The sequence below is a fragment of the Xenopus tropicalis genome, chromosome 5 (assembly GCF_000004195.4).
Source record: "Xenopus tropicalis strain Nigerian chromosome 5, UCB_Xtro_10.0, whole genome shotgun sequence".
Taxonomy (NCBI): Eukaryota; Metazoa; Chordata; class Amphibia; order Anura; family Pipidae; genus Xenopus; species Xenopus tropicalis.
Window position 1 is genome coordinate 57884611 of NC_030681.2, and position 17876 is coordinate 57902486.

The window sequence follows — 17876 nt, forward strand, 5'->3', positions numbered from 1 at the left end:
ACCTGGTGCCCAGCTAGACTGGCCATGTATGGGCACCCTGTGGCCTGTGAGTGTGTCCAAGGGGGGCAAGGTTGATGCCCAAGAACCTAATATGGTGAGAGAATGGGAGAGATAACGGAGGGAAAGGACAGCGGAGAGGGAACGCTGATTATATATAAATTTGCATTCAACGGGAAATCAGCCCGAGCGAGCTGGTGGATCGGCTAGAGAGCAATCCCTGCACTGCCTGAAGAAAAGCGGAGCCCGAGGTGAGAACCATGACATGACAGGATATATCTTTTCATGTAGTTTCCCGGGTTACTGAGAGGACCGGCTGGCACACTACGACTCGTACACTTAATAGGACTCTATAAAAGACCCCCGTAAAGTGGGCAAAGGGACGTCACTTTACTAACTAACCAGCGCCACTAGTACATGGTTCAAACCACTTGATGGAGACAAACGCTAACAATAGTCTTTATATCGGCAACAATGTAAAGCGTAACATGTATGGGACATAGAAATAGTGACTATGTGTATGCGCTGCTTAACTACAATGGGAGATAAGACACATACAACTAGCGAGGAGTGAAAGCTTACATACTTATCTAACATTTTAATAATAATGTTATAAGGCCGCGGGGTGTGTATTATTTCTTATAATTCAAAGGTTTCAGTAAGTCACTGTGATACAGCTGATATTATGAAGTGATGTTTATATGGATATTTTAACAGATAATTATCAGGGTTGTGATTGTAATGAAGGGGTTTGCAAAATAAGAACATGTGTTTGATTAATAGTATATACAAATATTTAGAGGCGTTAAAAGATAGCATCAAAAGAGGGCAGTTATAATATTTACACTAATGCTCACACTTTTGATGCCACCCCTACAAATAGCACTTTTGTCTTTTAAAAAGTAGCCTTGTATGGGTGAAAAGTAAATCTTCTAAATGTTATAGATAAATACCAGTAAATCACCAGTGTTAAGCATGGTGTGGTTGGGGTTAGCACAAAGAGAGAAATCACCATCTGTTTTGTAGAGGGTCACTTTTGGAGACCAGTAAAGAAGGTGAGGAGCAAGAGGAGCTGACACTTTTTTGCTAGGTGGAGGTTGGCAGTGGGAGAAGAGAGAAGAGAGGGTACTACAAGTGAAGTGATTATTTTACAGAGGAGAAGTGACATTATATTCTAAGAGAGAGTGATGTATGAGGAGAACTGACAAAGTTTTAAATTCACATCAAAATTAACTTTCGGGATGATTTAGCAACATTGTAACACAATTTGGCATTATATTGCAATGATGATTATGAATGCAAAATTTAGGAATGCCAGATCATCCATTTAAAACTAGATGAGCATAAAATCAATTTACTGTAAGGCTAATTAGCATAAATATACATTACATAGTAACAGTTTCTATGTGACTATGCATTTCACCTTCACTAAATGGTTGCAACTTATTTTTTACTGTTTATGAAATAAACCTGTTACAGAACTTCATAGCAGATGGGTCTATTTAAAAGGGGCCATCTGTATTCCCAATAATTTGCACCCTGAACAACGGTCCATTTATAGCTGTGTTAAAATCTAGTAAATTATACATGCATTGTAAAAGTCCTTTGTGATGCCCCACATTAGGAAAATTTCATACTTCTTTTTTTTTATTACATAGTTGCATAGTTACATAGGGTTAAAAAAAAGACCACCCTGTCTTTTCTCTAAGCAAGGTGCCTGTAGATTTATAACATGCTACATTATTCTCTCCCATGGATGCATCACTAGTTCTCTGTTAATATCATATTCAGTGTACTGAATACCAATATCAGGATATCATTTGTATATTTGTATGGTTTAAAATGCATCTTTATAAAGGATTTGTATACTGGGATGGGAGTATAAAGACAGGACAGATTGGAACACTAGAGAGAAGGCAAAGACTGTAGTAGGATACAAAAGTACAAGGAACAGCAGGATAGGCTTGGATGCTAGACAAGGCAGCTGTCTAAAGCAAGACAAGAGCAAGAAGTAGTGAGAGCTAGAAATAGGCCTCAGTGTTCAAGCTACAATGATCAGGCCAGGAAGTGGTGAAAGAGAAAGGTTTAAGTAAGGAGAACTTTGCTGTGTGTTAGCCCTAAATAGACAATGAGGTTTTAAATATAAATTGGGGGAGGCAGATAAGCTAACATTCATGAGGAGCCTTTTGGCTGCTTTCCTGGTCCAGTGTCAGGATCATACTTGGGTGTCAGCCAAGCAGAGGGCAGTGCCACCCTTGCAGCTGCCTGGGTTGCAGTGTGGGCACAGCCACCCTCATGGTTTCTTGTGGTTGCAGTCTGTGCAGAGCCACTCTAGAGGGTGCTCAGGCTTCAAGGGTGCACCAGTGTCATTACCCTGGAGGAACACCTCTCTAGAAGGTACAGGGCACACCAGGAGCTCCCTGCTGGCAGTGGGGTACTAGAAGAAGACAGGCTGCTGGGAAGGCCAACACTAGATCCAGTGCAGACTGAAGGGCCAGCACAGGAGCAGACTGAAGCTAGCACAACAGCAGCTAGCAGAACAGGCTGTATGAAAGGGTCAGGATTGCCACCTACCGATAAAAACTTTATTTGGCATTTGTTATTAATAGGAAAAAACAGAGATAAATTTAGTATACTAATGAGTAAGCTGACCACATGGTTTTTATAATATAAAAATTACTATATGTTCTTTGAAACTTACAAAGCTGAAACATAAAGTCCCCAGTGTATTACTCCCAATGAAGGAAAGTGCAACAATTATTGTTGTACTCCTGGATCATGAAAAACAAGGAAGTGGTGTCCAGGAAAAGAATTGATTTCTGAGTGGAACACAGCTAATTATTTTATCTTTTCAGAAAGCTACCATCATGTGTGACGATGAAGAGACTACCGCACTTGTGTGTGACAATGGCTCCGGACTTGTAAAAGCTGGGTTCGCTGGAGATGATGCTCCAAGAGCAGTGTTTCCATCTATTGTTGGACGCCCCCGCCACCAGGTATATAATGAGTTTCATGCATCAAATACATAGTTACATAGCTACAGAAAGTCATGTTCATCTTTTGCTGAAATATTTGTTCAAAATAGCCAATTTCTAGCTTATAAAGAGAAAGTAAAAAACCATATCCGAAGCTGTCTCCAATTTGCCAGAGAAGAAAATTCAATCCCGACTTTGAAATAGCAATCAGACCAGTACCTGGATCAAGACAGCACAAATAGTAATACCAGTAGCCAGGCCTAGACTGACAATCTGAAAATTCTGGCAATGCCAGAGAGGCTGCTGTAACTTCCTTAGATTAGTGCTTTCTATTGGAGTATTGTGTAGATGTTTGTGTCTTTCTGTAAAGTATGGGAACCCTGATCTGGAAACCCTTTATCCATCAAGCTCTGAATTATGGGAAGGCCATCTCCCATAGAGTCCATTTTAATTCAAATGTTTTATAATTATTTCCAGTTCTATTTTCCATCGGTTTAATTATAGTTATTCAATCCAAAAATTTTCTATCAAAAATGTATTCCCCGACACGTATATCTTAGTGCATGTGTGTATGTGTGTGTACATGCACACACATAAGGGCATCTTACAGATTCTGGGATTTGGATATTATTGTTTCTTTGAAATCTTATGTACTGTATTCTTCTCTTTATTCATTAGGGTGTCATGGTTGGTATGGGTCAAAAGGACTCCTATGTAGGTGATGAAGCACAGAGCAAGAGAGGTATTCTTACACTAAAGTATCCAATTGAACATGGTATTATCACTAACTGGGATGATATGGAGAAGATTTGGCATCACACCTTCTACAATGAACTGCGTGTAGCCCCTGAAGAGCATCCCACCCTGCTTACTGAGGCTCCACTGAACCCTAAAGCTAACCGTGAAAAGATGACTCAAATAATGTTTGAGACTTTCAACGTCCCAGCTATGTATGTTGCAATCCAGGCAGTGCTTTCTCTATACGCCTCTGGCCGTACAACTGGTGAGAAGCAAACAGTGATATTAACTGATCTTTTCTTTAAATGCAGATAAGATATTCTTAACCAAGTAAGACTGTAAAAGTTTGACAAGACATTTGCCTCAATATATAAATTTGTCAGCTAATCCTACTAAAGAGATTTTAACTGAAATTATGAATCATTTTAGTTACTAATTTTCACAAAAAAATTAAAAATGCAATCTTTTCAATACTATAATATGTATTTTACATAGTTTTAAGAGCACACATACTAATATTTATGTTGCAAAAAAACATAATGGGCAGACATTGATTATTATCTCTCCTTCTTCATTTCTTTAGGGATTGTGCTCGACTCTGGGGATGGTGTGACACACAATGTACCAATTTATGAAGGGTATGCCTTACCCCATGCCATCATGCGCCTTGATTTGGCTGGCCGTGATCTTACTGACTACTTAATGAAAATTCTGACAGAACGTGGCTACTCTTTTGTCACCACTGGTAATACTAAAATATATGCTTTCATAATAAACACAGTGTTTTTATATCTATGACTTAAGCCAAACCCAGTTTTCACTTTTTGGCCTAGTATATATTTACCATCTGAATCTTTAAAACATTCTAGAAGTGTAACACACAGGTGCAATATTTAAACAATTAATTCCTGCAGTTTATTTACAAGAAAAAAATATAAAAACTGGCAACTTATTAATGTTACCATAAACTGTAAAGGATTCAGCGGCATGCAACTTTTGGCATTGTCTACATCTTATTTAACAATACTATAATTCTTATCTTACCACTACTGCACATTCATGATCAAATCTGCTTGATGATTATGTCCATTATCTTCAATCAGAATTTAAAATACCAAGCAGTCATTCTGATACCTGGCTGTCAAAAAATAGTCCTGACTGAAAAGAAATTTTTTAAAATCCATATTCAGTTCAAAACTGCTGAGAATCCTGAAATTCCCTATTTCCTTCTTTCACAAATCAGACCCAGACAATCTATCAATTTATTTAATTGTTGTGTGTTGTGTATGTGTGTTTGTGTGAACTACATTTATCAAGAGCTTACTTTAAGAAGAGATTGGATGGCTCTTTAGCAAGTGAGAAAATACAGGGTTACCAAAATTATCACTTAGTACAAGTTGATCCAGGGCTTGGTCCAATTGCCATCTTGGAGTCAGGAAGGAATTTTCCCCCTTCTGAGGCAAATTAAAAAGGCTCTTTTTTTGGCTTTCCTCTATCAACTAGTTATTTCATAAAGCCTAAAACAGTAGCACTCAGTGGACATGTGTCTGTTCTCATCCTAAATTATTTTGTACGTTACTATGTAATGAATTCATATGTAAGTGTTTGCTTTATTAAAAAAAAAATTCTAATTTCCAGCTGAACGTGAAATTGTTCGTGACATCAAGGAAAAACTCTGTTATGTGGCTCTGGACTTTGAGAATGAAATGGCCACTGCTGCCTCCTCATCTTCTCTAGAAAAGAGCTATGAACTGCCTGATGGTCAAGTTATAACCATTGGAAATGAACGTTTCCGTTGCCCAGAGACTCTCTTCCAACCATCATTTATTGGTGAGTATATCTGTATATCTTACAACGCAATACCAAATAAATGATTCAAGGTATCTTTAATATCTTTATGTTGCTATCTTTCAGGTATGGAATCTGCTGGTATTCATGAAACAACATACAACAGCATTATGAAGTGCGATATTGACATTAGAAAGGATCTCTATGCTAATAATGTGATGTCTGGAGGTACCACCATGTACCCAGGTATTGCTGACCGTATGCAGAAGGAGATTACAGCCCTGGCTCCCAGCACAATGAAAATCAAGGTAAGTTAGTCATCTTTATTACTGTATAAATAACCCATAAAGCCATACACTTACACAGCCGAAAACTTAAGACACAAACCATCTTATGCACACACCTATATATGAAGAAATCATTTCTTTTCAGTTAGAAATAAAATGTTTCGAAAACCATTATCTTTTACTGATTTTGCTTTTTAACTTTCTCCTTCTAACCTGAAGAAATCTACATAAATAGGTTACACCCACATATTGGTCATAAATACGTCCCTCATCTTTGTGCATATCCAAACTCTATATAGTTGGTTACATTCTGCAAAGCAAGCCACTTGTCTTGTACAGTATTTAAATTCTTAAATTCTGTGCTAATGAGTTGTGTATTTTTTTTTTCAATCAGATCATTGCTCCTCCTGAGCGTAAATATTCTGTCTGGATTGGTGGATCCATTCTGGCTTCCCTTTCAACTTTCCAGCAGATGTGGATTACAAAACAAGAATATGATGAAGCTGGTCCCTCTATTGTCCACCGTAAATGCTTCTAAATAGTTATGTTGATCTTTGCACTAATGACCAGACCTGCATTAATGTTCTTCAATACGGGCTGTTAAAATACCAAGGCACGAATGTAAATTCATCTGTAACACATTCTGTCATTGTTGCCTTATTGTCAGTGTCACTCAAGAAATATATAAAGTGTACATAAACTGTAATTTATTTCAAGATGTTTTATAACTGAAGCACTGATCTAACAGAAGCATCATGAAAATTTCCAACAATAATAAATTTATTATGCCAGTCCCCACTTGAGTCTTCCATTTTCATTTATTTGTGCAAATACTTTGTGTCAACAAAGACTTTAAATTAAAGGAAAGTTAATTTTAGCACATTAATAACATTAGCTGAATGCATAAACTGTGACATTTTCAGCTAAAAGCACAGAACAGAAGTTGTTGTCATTTAAAAATATATGAAATTTTTATGCAGTAAGTAAGTCTTCAGTATTAAGTACTTTAATTGAAAAGTAAACACTGTTATATGCTTTTGGTAGGGATAACAACCTGGGTGCAAATCAGATAAACAATGTAAATATGTAAAAAATGCTGATGCACACCAGGAAAATTTTATCAAAAAAAAGATACTTAGTTTATTTAGATCTAAATAAACTAAGTATCTTTTTTTTGATAAAATTTTCCTGGTGTGCATCAGCATTTTTTACATATATATATATATATGACATTTTTAAACTTACTCCAGAGTATAATGATATCCCCTTTTAGGCAGAACCATTAAAGTGTATTTTTCTATCTGAAATTGAGAAGTTAGCTCACAGTTCAACTCATTGCCCTCATTGTAAAACACATTTATCAGTAGTGCCCCACCGATACTAATTGCTGTCACAGTGCCATTGTTTAATAAAGTCTTACATAATAGTTCTATGGTCCTGCAGAATGTATAAAGCAGCCAAGCCCTCTCAGGGGAAGGAAGCTGATACAACCTCAGGATAGGGGTAAGAGGATAGATAGGGGTTGTTCTTTTTACCCATAAAAGTGATCAGCGCACCAGAGGTCACCCCTTTAGATTAGAGGAACAGAACTTTAATTTGAAGCAGTGTAGGTTGCCCTTAAAGGCAATAACAGAATCTGCCATCACAATGTTTTGGATGATTTCTTGAACAAGCATAATATCCAAGGCTTTTGTGATACTAAAATCTACAGTTAGTACTGATGTTGGTATTTATAGTTTATGCACAGTATGTTGGTGTGTACCTAGTTCAAGATAGGTTTATTTGTGTGCGCTGGGTTCACTTGGAAGGGTTAAACTTGATGGACCTTGGTCTTTTTTCAACCCAACTTAACTATGTAACTATGTAAGATAGTGTTTTGGGCAACAAGAATGAAGAGACTGAAGAGCAGTCTAGCCATGAAATACAAATGTTATAGACATGTATACATGACTGTATACGGTATTTAGGATGTGGGGATATTGTTTGTGTATACAAAATATGGGAGAAACATGCATGCAACATATTTTACTCCATAGCATCAAAGGCTTGGTAACTATACATCATGTAAACATAGTGAAAGAGAGAGAGAAGTTAAAGCGGTTGAATGCAGTTGAGGGGTGCATATAGAAGTTGGGAGAAGAGGAAAAAAAAAGACAAAGCTTAAAGAACAAAAAAAGCTAATAAAGTAAACATTGTAGAATTCAGTTATAGGTCCATGGATCCCCATGCTAAAGAATGACTTGTGTCATATTTTTTTTAACCCTCTGATCCATCTGTTTGATTTGTAGACTGTTCAGCAGTAGTAGTGGTAAGCTCCTCAAAGGAGAAGAGATCTTACATTTTTGAAAGCTGGTCTGGGTCCCCCCCCCTTTTTTTTTTTTTTTTAAAGGGGATTTTGTGATTTTCAGTATAGTGGTATAAGCAGTTCTTCAGCATTTAAATTAAGTTCAGCTGTTGAAAAGAACTAAGAGAGTGGTTTATTCAGGTGGGATAACAGCACATAAGCTGGGTTGTTCAGGACTGGTGTCCCTAAGATTTCTTATGAAATTGTAAATACCCTATCCCAGTAAGGGCGAATTTTGGGACAGTATCAGAAAATGTGTAGTAAACTACCCATGTTCCCCAATCATCCCCAGCACTTGTCAGGTGTAGCTTCATATCCTTCTAAGCCTGGTGTGTAATACCATCTAGTCAGAAGTTTATAGTAGAACTCTTATATTCTAGCATCTAGAGCTTCAATGCAAATGATTTATCAAGCTCACGTGTTTCTTTCATCTAATTTCTCGCACAGTTTTCTGAGCCATTTTTGAGTAGATGTATTGGGTAATAGAAAACCAACAGACCCAACAGTTATGACATGCATACTACTGATTATATGTAATTGAAAAACATTGGTTATAAAAAGCAAGGCTGTCCAGCTTTAGCATTACTGTGAAGTCAGGATATTAATATATGTACAGGTATAGGACCCGTTATCCAGAATGCTCGGGACCAAGGGTATTCCGGATAAGGGGGTCTTTCTGTAATTTGGATCTCCATACCATAAGGCTACTAAAAAATTAGTAAAACAATAATTAAACCCAATAGGATTATTTTGCACCCAACAAGGATTAATTATATCTTAGTCATGATCAAATACAAGGTACTGTTTTATTATTACAGAGAAAAAGGAAATCAATTTTAAAAATCTGAATTATTTGATTAAAATGGAGTCTATGGGAGACAGGCTTTCCGTAATTCAGAGCTTTCTGGATAATGGGTTTCCAGATAACGGATCCCATACCTGTATTAGCCTCACTGCAAAAGAGTATTCAGTTTGACTTCCCATTAAAGGACATGTAAAGCCTACATTTGCCTACAATGTATATCAGTTGGGCATGTCTCCCCCACCCAAATGGCATCATTTGTACTGCATATACCCCCCTCTGTTTCCCAGCACCATCACATTTTCCTAAAGCAAATATACATAATCAGATACATTTAAATCTGCAAACAGCATATACACACGGCCCCTTATTCAGCATACATTTGAACAAGAATACAGGCTCACACAGGCAGAACTGTTTTTGATAAAAGTTCTGCTTTGTTTGAGCACTGTAATGGTAAAGCTGAGCGCAGGAGAAAAAAACTGACGCAGACAGCTAGAGCTGAGTTTCTATGGGAACAAGCAATGCCATCTTCACTGGCTGCTAGACTGGGGGGCCTGTTTAGTAATCTGAGCTTAAAAACACTGAGCATGCCCACAAGCAAATTCCTGAGGGAGGGGGCTGAGTGGGATACAGGAGTAGAAGGAAATCTAATTGATTAAGGGGATGTTACAGCCTTACTATTAACCTCTGAACAACCAGTGTTGCAGGTATTGAAGGATTTCAAAGAGGCTGTTCACTGATTACATTTTTGTGTGTGGGGTTTACATGTCCTTTAATGGGACAAGCAGATAGGGGTGTTTTGACTAACTGCTACTTTCAAATTCTCACACCAATATACAGATTAAAAACTTTTTAAAAATATATTTATTGATTAAAAATCTACATTGGCGATCTTCAGTTTTATCAAACAAACAAAACACCACTGCACACACAGTGGTAATGACGTTATCACGTGTTGTAGTTTTGTAAGCAGGTATCTAAATGGTCATTGATTTTAGACTCGAAAATCTCAGTCCCACAAACAGGGCAGCAAACTTTTGTATGGTTTAAACCAGAATTAATTGTAGCAGCAGGTCCAGCACAGCTCTTATTGTTTAGGCTGTCACTAACATTAGTTTTGTTCAGTGAATGAATTATAAAAGTATCTTTACTTTCTTTATCATCCATTTGTAGCTTTTTGTAAAAGTGTTCTGTTTCTTCTCTGTTTGGTCCTTGAGAGGTAGATGGAAAACTTTGTGATGATGATGTTAAGTCGATTGAATTATCCTTCTGTGTCTTAAAGAAGTGGAGGACTGATTTTTGTTTTGAAGAATCCTGGTGTGATTTGTTGTTGCTGCTCGATGGAAGCTTTATTGGAGATCCATTTAAATTTATGAACACTTTGGTGTTTGCAACAGATATTTTTTTGGCACTCACAATTTTTCTAGACAGGAAAGTGCTATCTGTTTGGTTTGTGCTAGGAGGAGTATGGTGCATCACTGCTTTATCTTTAGTCGGATTATCATTCTGGATTTTCAGTTGTGCATCTGATTTACTGGGTTCAAAAAGTTTGTAACCAGTGCCACTAAATGGAATTACTGTACGGATATCAACTCCATTGCTTTTTCCTAGAGAAAAAATTAAAAAAAATCACAAAGGGTCCACAAATCATATCGATTACATACAATCCCCTTTTCCTCTATATTGGGGAAGCAGTTGCACATTACAATACATACAGTACTTTAAATACTCAAATTCTGTCTCACTTTACTGCTAAGCTTGCTGAAGGTCCATCTTTCTAACACACACCAAAATCCAGTTGAAAAAGTGTCTGCCACCCTTGCACTTGTATCAAGCAATTTTCTAAGCACATTGTTTTCCTTTCCACCAGCAACATTAAGATTCGCTAGTGGAAAGGCCTACGCAATACTTCGGCTGTCCAAGGGCACACAATAGCCCCTCTATACTCCATAAAAATCCCAAATAAAACATCCACTGCTAATTCCTTTTCTACCTTTTTACATTTATCTATATATTTTATATGGACTTTTTTCCTCACCACAAACAGTTCTGTTTTTTTTTTTTTCTTTTACCAAAACAAATAAATTGTAGTTTAGTTAATCATATTCAAAGATGGTATCAAACAATCATGGCATTCATATTTGTCATATTTTTTGATTCAGTTAAAAAATATGGAATATAATATTCTGCAGAGTAAATGTTGCAGAAACTTTGTACAAATCACTAATAAGTGAATGGCAACAAAGGAGTTAGCAGAGTTCAGGCTCAAGTTCAAGCATAGGTCCTAAAAGATGCAGGCAGTATATTCCGTTTTCAGGGACAGAAATGTAAGCCGTGAAAGAAAGTTTTACATATATAGCATTGATTTACAAAGAAGTCCTCTTGTTTAAATTAAGATTTCTTTCTTTAAGCTGGGTTTTAAAGCATTCAAAACATACAGACATACCCCTCACTCCTTTTCTATCCCTGCAGTTACTGGCCAGTCATTTGAGTCATTCAGCCCTTTTTAAGAAATACTAATTATATGGGTGGGATGCCCCTTTCAGCAAAATATATTTCCAAAATATGCCGTTTACCTTGCTTGTTTAATCTGACCGAATATTCACCTGAATGCATTGTAAATTCCAAAATGAAATACATAAAATAATTAGGTTCATCCCTTAGTTAATTCAGTTGCTGCATTTTAATACTAATTACCTTTGTTAATTTTGACATGAGAGGAGTTTCCAAGCTCCGATTTGGTAGGATCATTGTTTCTTTTCCTTTTCTGAGAATAGTTTTCAGGCTCCTTGATCTTAACAAATTCCCCTCCGCAAGTGCGTTGATGGTCAGCCCACCAAGGATCAAGAGAAGATGGTGCTCGGTTCATTGCACGTTTCACATAACCAAAATATGGCTTTCTTTTTTGGCATGGCCCGTTACATAGCCACCAGTGTTTTCTATACTCATCCACTTCATCATGAAAATTATGATAAACCTTAAGGGGAAAAAAAAATCACTGAGAACTGCAAAAGCTTCTCATCTGTGCTAAAACTTCATCTGTTGCCAATTGCAAGACAGCAAGAAATTTCACCACCATCTATGGGTAAACTGTAAACAAAACACTATCTGATTTGCAATACCTGCAATGAATGGCACATACCACATATTAATCAGTAGGGCGAGGCCTACAATGTATTTATATTTAAAAAACATTTAGCACATGTAGTTAGACAGAGGCTTACAGTGAAAATTTTCAGAGCTATTAAAAAGTACTAACTGAAATATTGGCCCCAGTACGCTTGTTTATACGCTCCATGTGTTTGCAGAATTCTGGGCCATGCGAATCATGATCTTTATTGTTGTGGGTGACAAAGAGAAGAGCATGGATCATCTCATGAAGAAGAGTCTGCAGGGTTTAAATAAAACAAAAATGTACTTCTTTTAATATATACCAGTTCAACATGATCTAAACACGATCAACAGTTCTTCAACACTGAATACACTCTCTAAAAGCAAACTATTAAAAGGAGAACTAATGTCAAAATAACAATTAACTTGCTAAAACGTAAACCTATGCTCACTGAACATCAAGCTGTTCTGTAGACCCCTGACATTCATATTTAGGAACTTTAAGCTTGGTACCTAATGACACGTGGAAGATAACATCATGTACACTAAAAACAATCGATAACTATAGGAAAGAATTATAGCTTGGTAATTTGAAGTAGAAAGACATTTACTTATTTTGGATTTGTCAGAATGTGTTCTTTCCATAAATGTATGGTTTCCTAGGGTAAACCAACCAAAATTTTTGGCCTTGAGATATGGCAGATAGATTTCTTGAGTTGTGCTTCTGAACTTTAGGGGTGTACTGCTGGGAGTCAGAAATCTCCATAAAACTATAAATATTTGGTATTGGTGTCTTTGTAATATACATGGGAATTTCCAAATTAGTTGTATTTTTGGACAGAAATTAAACTATATTTCTGATATATATGTTTATATTAAAGGAGAAAGAAAGGTAAAAACTAAGTAAGCTTTATCAGAAAGGTCTATGTAAATACAGCCATAAGCACTCACAGAAACGATGCAATGACTTCTCTGTCAAAAGATTTCTTGTGTCTGTAATTCATGTGCCAGAGACATGCAGCTCTCTGCTCTCTCCTGCTCCCCCCTCCCTCAACAATGCTAAGAACTCACTCCCCACCCCTTAGGAAAGTGGATCTGAGCCAATCAACAGAAGCTGACTCATAGTCTTACTAACTGAGCATGTACACTAGGGGGCACATTTACAAAAGCACAAACGCTCGGAGTGTATTTTCGCCTAATTTTTCGGGCATCCGCACAACTTTTTTCGGACACCGCACAACTTTTTCATATGATTGCGCTAAAAAATCGTAAAGGTTTTACCGCTGTTTACAATGGTTTGGTACGAAAATTTCGTGACTTTCGGATCGCCAATACGATATTATCGTGACTAATACGATTTTTTCGTAAGCATTTTCGGGATATTTGCGATCTTCAGAAATTTTCATTTCCAATCCGAATTTTTCCCATTCAGGATTAACTCTTTATTAGCCTTTCCTTTAAGGAAATATGATTGCCATTTTTTAGGCATTTATCCTATTTGTTGTTCCAGTATTGAAATTACACAAAAATTTTGCATATTTTAAAAGCGTAGGTTGTCCCTGAAAAAACAATATATAGAAAACAACAAGTCCCCCCCTAGAAAATGTCCCTAAATTAAAAGAGCACAACATTTTTAATATATACATACCAAAGGTGTGTATTTCTGTTGGAAGTGAAAAGGGTAAAAACATCACCATATTAAACTTACCTGTACTAGATCTTTCCTTGGTCTTAACTTCAAAAGGGGCTCACTAAGTCGAATAGAACATAATCCGCCTCTCCCTTCATAACTGCAGACTCCAGCACATCTTTTTCAAGAAAGACAAATATAAATAATGTTGAAATACTCAAATAGGCTTATATTATAACAAAATGCAGAGTAAAAAGTGGTGTAAACTCTGGATGTTGATATGACAAAATAAGGGCAAAGACATTTGTATAACTAACTGTACCCAGGTTTAGCGTCATACACACTCTAAAACACAAACCCACACACATTTTTGGGGGGAGTTGTACACACAACACACACTTTCCCTCTAAGGAAAAACATATTTTGCTGGCTATGGTATAGTTTATATAAACAACGCTGCTGTGTGCTCATGGGCCAGACAAAAAAAACGAGAAAAGGCACAGGTTACATAGAAGTTAACAGATAAGCTCTGGGAAATACAGTGGTATTTTATCTACTATGTAACCTGTGCTTTTTTTCCAGCTGCCCCCCATGGATATACAGCAGCTTTGTTTGTATAAACTGTAGTACTGTTTCTGAAGCAAACACAAAATTTTTACCAGTGCAGGGCAACAGTACATTATTTTTTAATTACTTTTAAACATTTTCATTGTTTGGTGTTACTGTTCCTTTAACTAATCATTTCCCACAGGAAATGCCCCCAAAAGTGACAAAGAGTGAATAAATCACTAACTGCAACTGAAATGCAAAATTCTGCTGACCTCCTCTTATTCACAGAGAATCTAAAAATTACACTCTAACCGGTTTTACCTCTCCTTCTTATGAATGGCAGCTGGAAACATTCCCCTGTTCTGGTCTTTACCCAGTCTCTGCTCTGTCGCAGCCATGTTTTCCACCCATATAACTATCTGCATAATAAAACCTTGTTCCTTAAGCCACTGTACCTTTTTGTGCACCCTGGAAAACCGAACAGCATGTTCCTTCAACTTGCCATAAGGGAAACTTGTCTGCCTTACTTGTTCCCAGAAGAAAATACAGTGGTGCAGAATGAGGGAAATAAATGTTGTGCCAGCCCCACCTCTTCCTAATGATTATGCCCCCTGCCATGCTTCAGTCCAGGCAAATAAAAATGATGCTAAGTTTAATAAAAAAATGTTTTTTTGATACTATAGCACGAGAGGTGGGAAAGGAAGCAGAGTTTGGCGGCCAAGTAAAAAAAGAAAATAGATGAAAAGTGATGACTGTCAAAAACCACCTGGGGAAAACACTGCAATTGCCCCATCACATGGAGGGGGCTACACATCAGGGTTAGGGGTGGGGAATATTACCCCCCACATTAAGTACTACAGTCAGTTTCCCCCTTTAAAGTTCACTTTATCTGGGTCTTTCCTCATGTACTGCTGCACGGTGCTGCACTTGACATTTTTTTTGTCAGTTTTGCTTAGGGATGCACCAAACCCACTTTTTTGAGTTCAGCCGAACCAACCCCAACAGATTCGGGCGAATACCGAACCAAATCTGAATTAGCATACGTTAATTAGGATAGGTAAGGGTTAAAAAACAGGGCACGCTACATGAGCGGCGAAAATTTTTCCCCCTAACATTTAACCCTTCCACGTGCTAAATAGCATATTCTAATTTCTGCTAATTAGGATTCAGTTCAGCCAGAACCCTGCCAAAAAGGGCTGAATATCAAACCGAAAGGGCTGAATATCAAACCTGGATTTGGTGCATCCCTAATTTTGCTACTTGAATGTCATATTCCCTAGACTGTGACACCCCCATCCATCACTGATGACTTTACCATAACCATTGCCTGGAACTTATTCTACTGCCATCCATTCAACCAGAGTCTCCCAATCTCTCTGAATTTAAACAAACATGTTTCTACAGAAGAATGCATTCATTCATCCTAGCATTCATTCATGATACAATAATACATGATACAAGACCTACAGCCTTACTAGTGCACGAAGCAGCATATTTTTTTACAATACAGTAAAAACACAGAGAGGGTAGACACTGCAATAAATGTTTCAAGGATTAAGTGCCATCTACTAAGGGTGGCAATACACGTAGCAACCATATCTGGCGATTCAAATCTGAATCGTCAGATATGGAGGTAGAATCAATAGAAATTCAACCTCCTTCTGCCGATTCAGGCTTGAACGTAGATTTTGCTCGGGTGCGTTTAATGGCGTCCAAACAAAATCTTTTAACTTGGCCGATCGCTGAGTCGACCGATATCCGCAGCCTTTTGGGTCACCTCGTGGAGCTGCCATTCACGCACTGAATATCGTACATAACTAGGTTTCATACGATATCATCGGTGAGTATATGGCCAGCTCTACAGACTGGGGAGGAAGTAGGTCTGTGCCCCATATAGAATACCATTTAGATTGTAAACTCTATGCTGTTGCCACTAGGGTTGCCACCTTTTCTGGAAAAAATAGGTCTTTCCATATTTATACCATTGGCAGCAAGCATCACATTTATCAGCCAGGTCAGTAAAATACTGCCCAGGGTTGTCTAACTAACTGCAAAACTAAAATTACTTTGCTATGTGGTGCAATAACAGCAGCTGCTATTAGCTAAGATAGTAAGAAAATACATATCGATTCAGAAATAAATAATTTAAGTGGGAAACAAATAAAACTGACTTACAGCGTCATCCTTGCGCTCCACTTTACTTCTATACCAGACAACTGTCCCCAGAAAAAAGTGTCATTGAACTCCAGAAATAATGCACGAATATCAGGGTTTGGGTCCAGAAGTTCCCAAGTTGGATCAACCACTGACAACTGCATGACGCCCAACAGTCCCGGAAAAGTCCGGCGGCACCAAAAGCTTCCTTCGCTCCAGCTGAACGGCAACAAACGGAACAAGTCTCTTCTCGCGAGACTGTGACGTCTAACAGTGACGCTGCGGTTAGGAGCTTTGGAGAGTGACAGGATTCGTTACGTTGATGTTGCAGAAGGGTAGGTGCTGCCAAGAGGCGATGGATGTGCGTGGCATTCTGCGGACGTTCATTAACAATTTTAAAATGTCTCTGCTCTAAAGAGCCACCCCTGCCATAGTTTGTCTAGAACTAATAATTCATTGTTTATTTGCTGTCTTGAACACTTGTACCACTTTTTTTTTTTGATGGTGCAGGCAATAGCCAAAGAGCTGCTAACAGAGTCTTTGCTCCCAACAGTTTATCAAAAGGCATTTGTGTTTTGTTCAGTTTCTACTTTTGCAGGGGAAGATAAGTGCTCACAGTTATAGGTTCAACTTGTGCCAACAATTCCTGCCACATGGAGCCTCTTCTTCAGATCCATACTGGGATAAAGAAACAGGCTGTGGCGTTTCAAATACACAGGAGCCCAAACAGCCCCCCTTCAGCCCAATAAATAATGGTTGCTATGGCATCTTACATCAGCCCATCTGTTATTTGCCAGAATCCACACATTGCCAATCCATGCCTGTTCTTGGTTGAACAAAAAAAAAAGCCAGACCACATTAAGTCTTCTTTAGTATTTTGTAGTCTACAGGTGCCACAGTATTTTGTACAAAAAAGGGCCAGATTTTCTGAATTCAGGAGAAGACAATGGGTGAAATTGAACCAAATCTTTTTTTTTTTAATTTATGTGAAATCAAAGACCTGATTTTTCACAATTTAGGGATAAGAAATGGCTATTTTAAGAGAAAACAATAGGTGAAACCAACCAAGGGTACTCTTGAGTTTTTTCAGAGGGTCTCAGTGGGGGTTTTTGTGCATTTTAGTGACAGAACAAGGGCCATGTAAAGGTCCCCATACACGGGCCGATACTAGCTGCCGATATCGGTCCCTTAGACCGATTCGGCAGCTAATCGGCCCGTGTATGGGCACTGCTGACAGGCCTGCCCGACCAATATCTGGCCTGAAATCTCCTGGATTCTGACGATATTGCCCACCCGTAGGTGGGGATATCGGGAGAAGATCAGCTCGCTTGGCGATGTGGCCAGATTGGCCGTATATGGGGACCTTAAGGCTCTGATGGGGTTTGATCTTGATTGCTGGCTGATCTCCCTTACCATTGGGTCAGGAGAGCAGCCAGCAAGAGCTTATTTCTCATTTAGGGTGAAAACATACAGGTCCTTTTCAAAAAATTAGCATATT

The 17876-nt window shown here is 37.9% G+C and overlaps 2 protein-coding genes across 2 annotated transcripts; one reads left to right on the plus strand and one right to left on the minus strand.

Moving 5' to 3' along the window:
• Window positions 1–217: 217 nt before the first annotated feature.
• On the plus strand, window positions 218–6583 carry acta1 (actin, alpha 1, skeletal muscle). The gene is made up of 7 exons (NM_001006708.1): window positions 218–248; window positions 2853–2993; window positions 3651–3975; window positions 4294–4455; window positions 5349–5540; window positions 5625–5806; window positions 6180–6583. Exons 2-7 carry the CDS (start codon window positions 2865–2867, stop codon window positions 6321–6323), a joined length of 1134 nt encoding a protein of 377 aa, NP_001006709.1. The 5' UTR covers window positions 218–248; window positions 2853–2864; the 3' UTR covers window positions 6324–6583.
• A 3197-nt stretch (window positions 6584–9780) lies between these two features.
• On the minus strand, window positions 9781–16552 carry sprtn (SprT-like N-terminal domain). The gene is made up of 5 exons (NM_001113160.1): window positions 16400–16552; window positions 13754–13853; window positions 12194–12322; window positions 11632–11911; window positions 9781–10541 (listed from the first exon to the last, which is right to left on the minus strand). The coding sequence occupies exons 1-5, from the start codon at window positions 16540–16542 to the stop codon at window positions 9883–9885; spliced, it is 1311 nt and encodes a 436-aa protein (NP_001106631.1). The 5' UTR covers window positions 16543–16552; the 3' UTR covers window positions 9781–9882.
• Between the last annotated feature and the right edge of the window lie 1324 nt (window positions 16553–17876).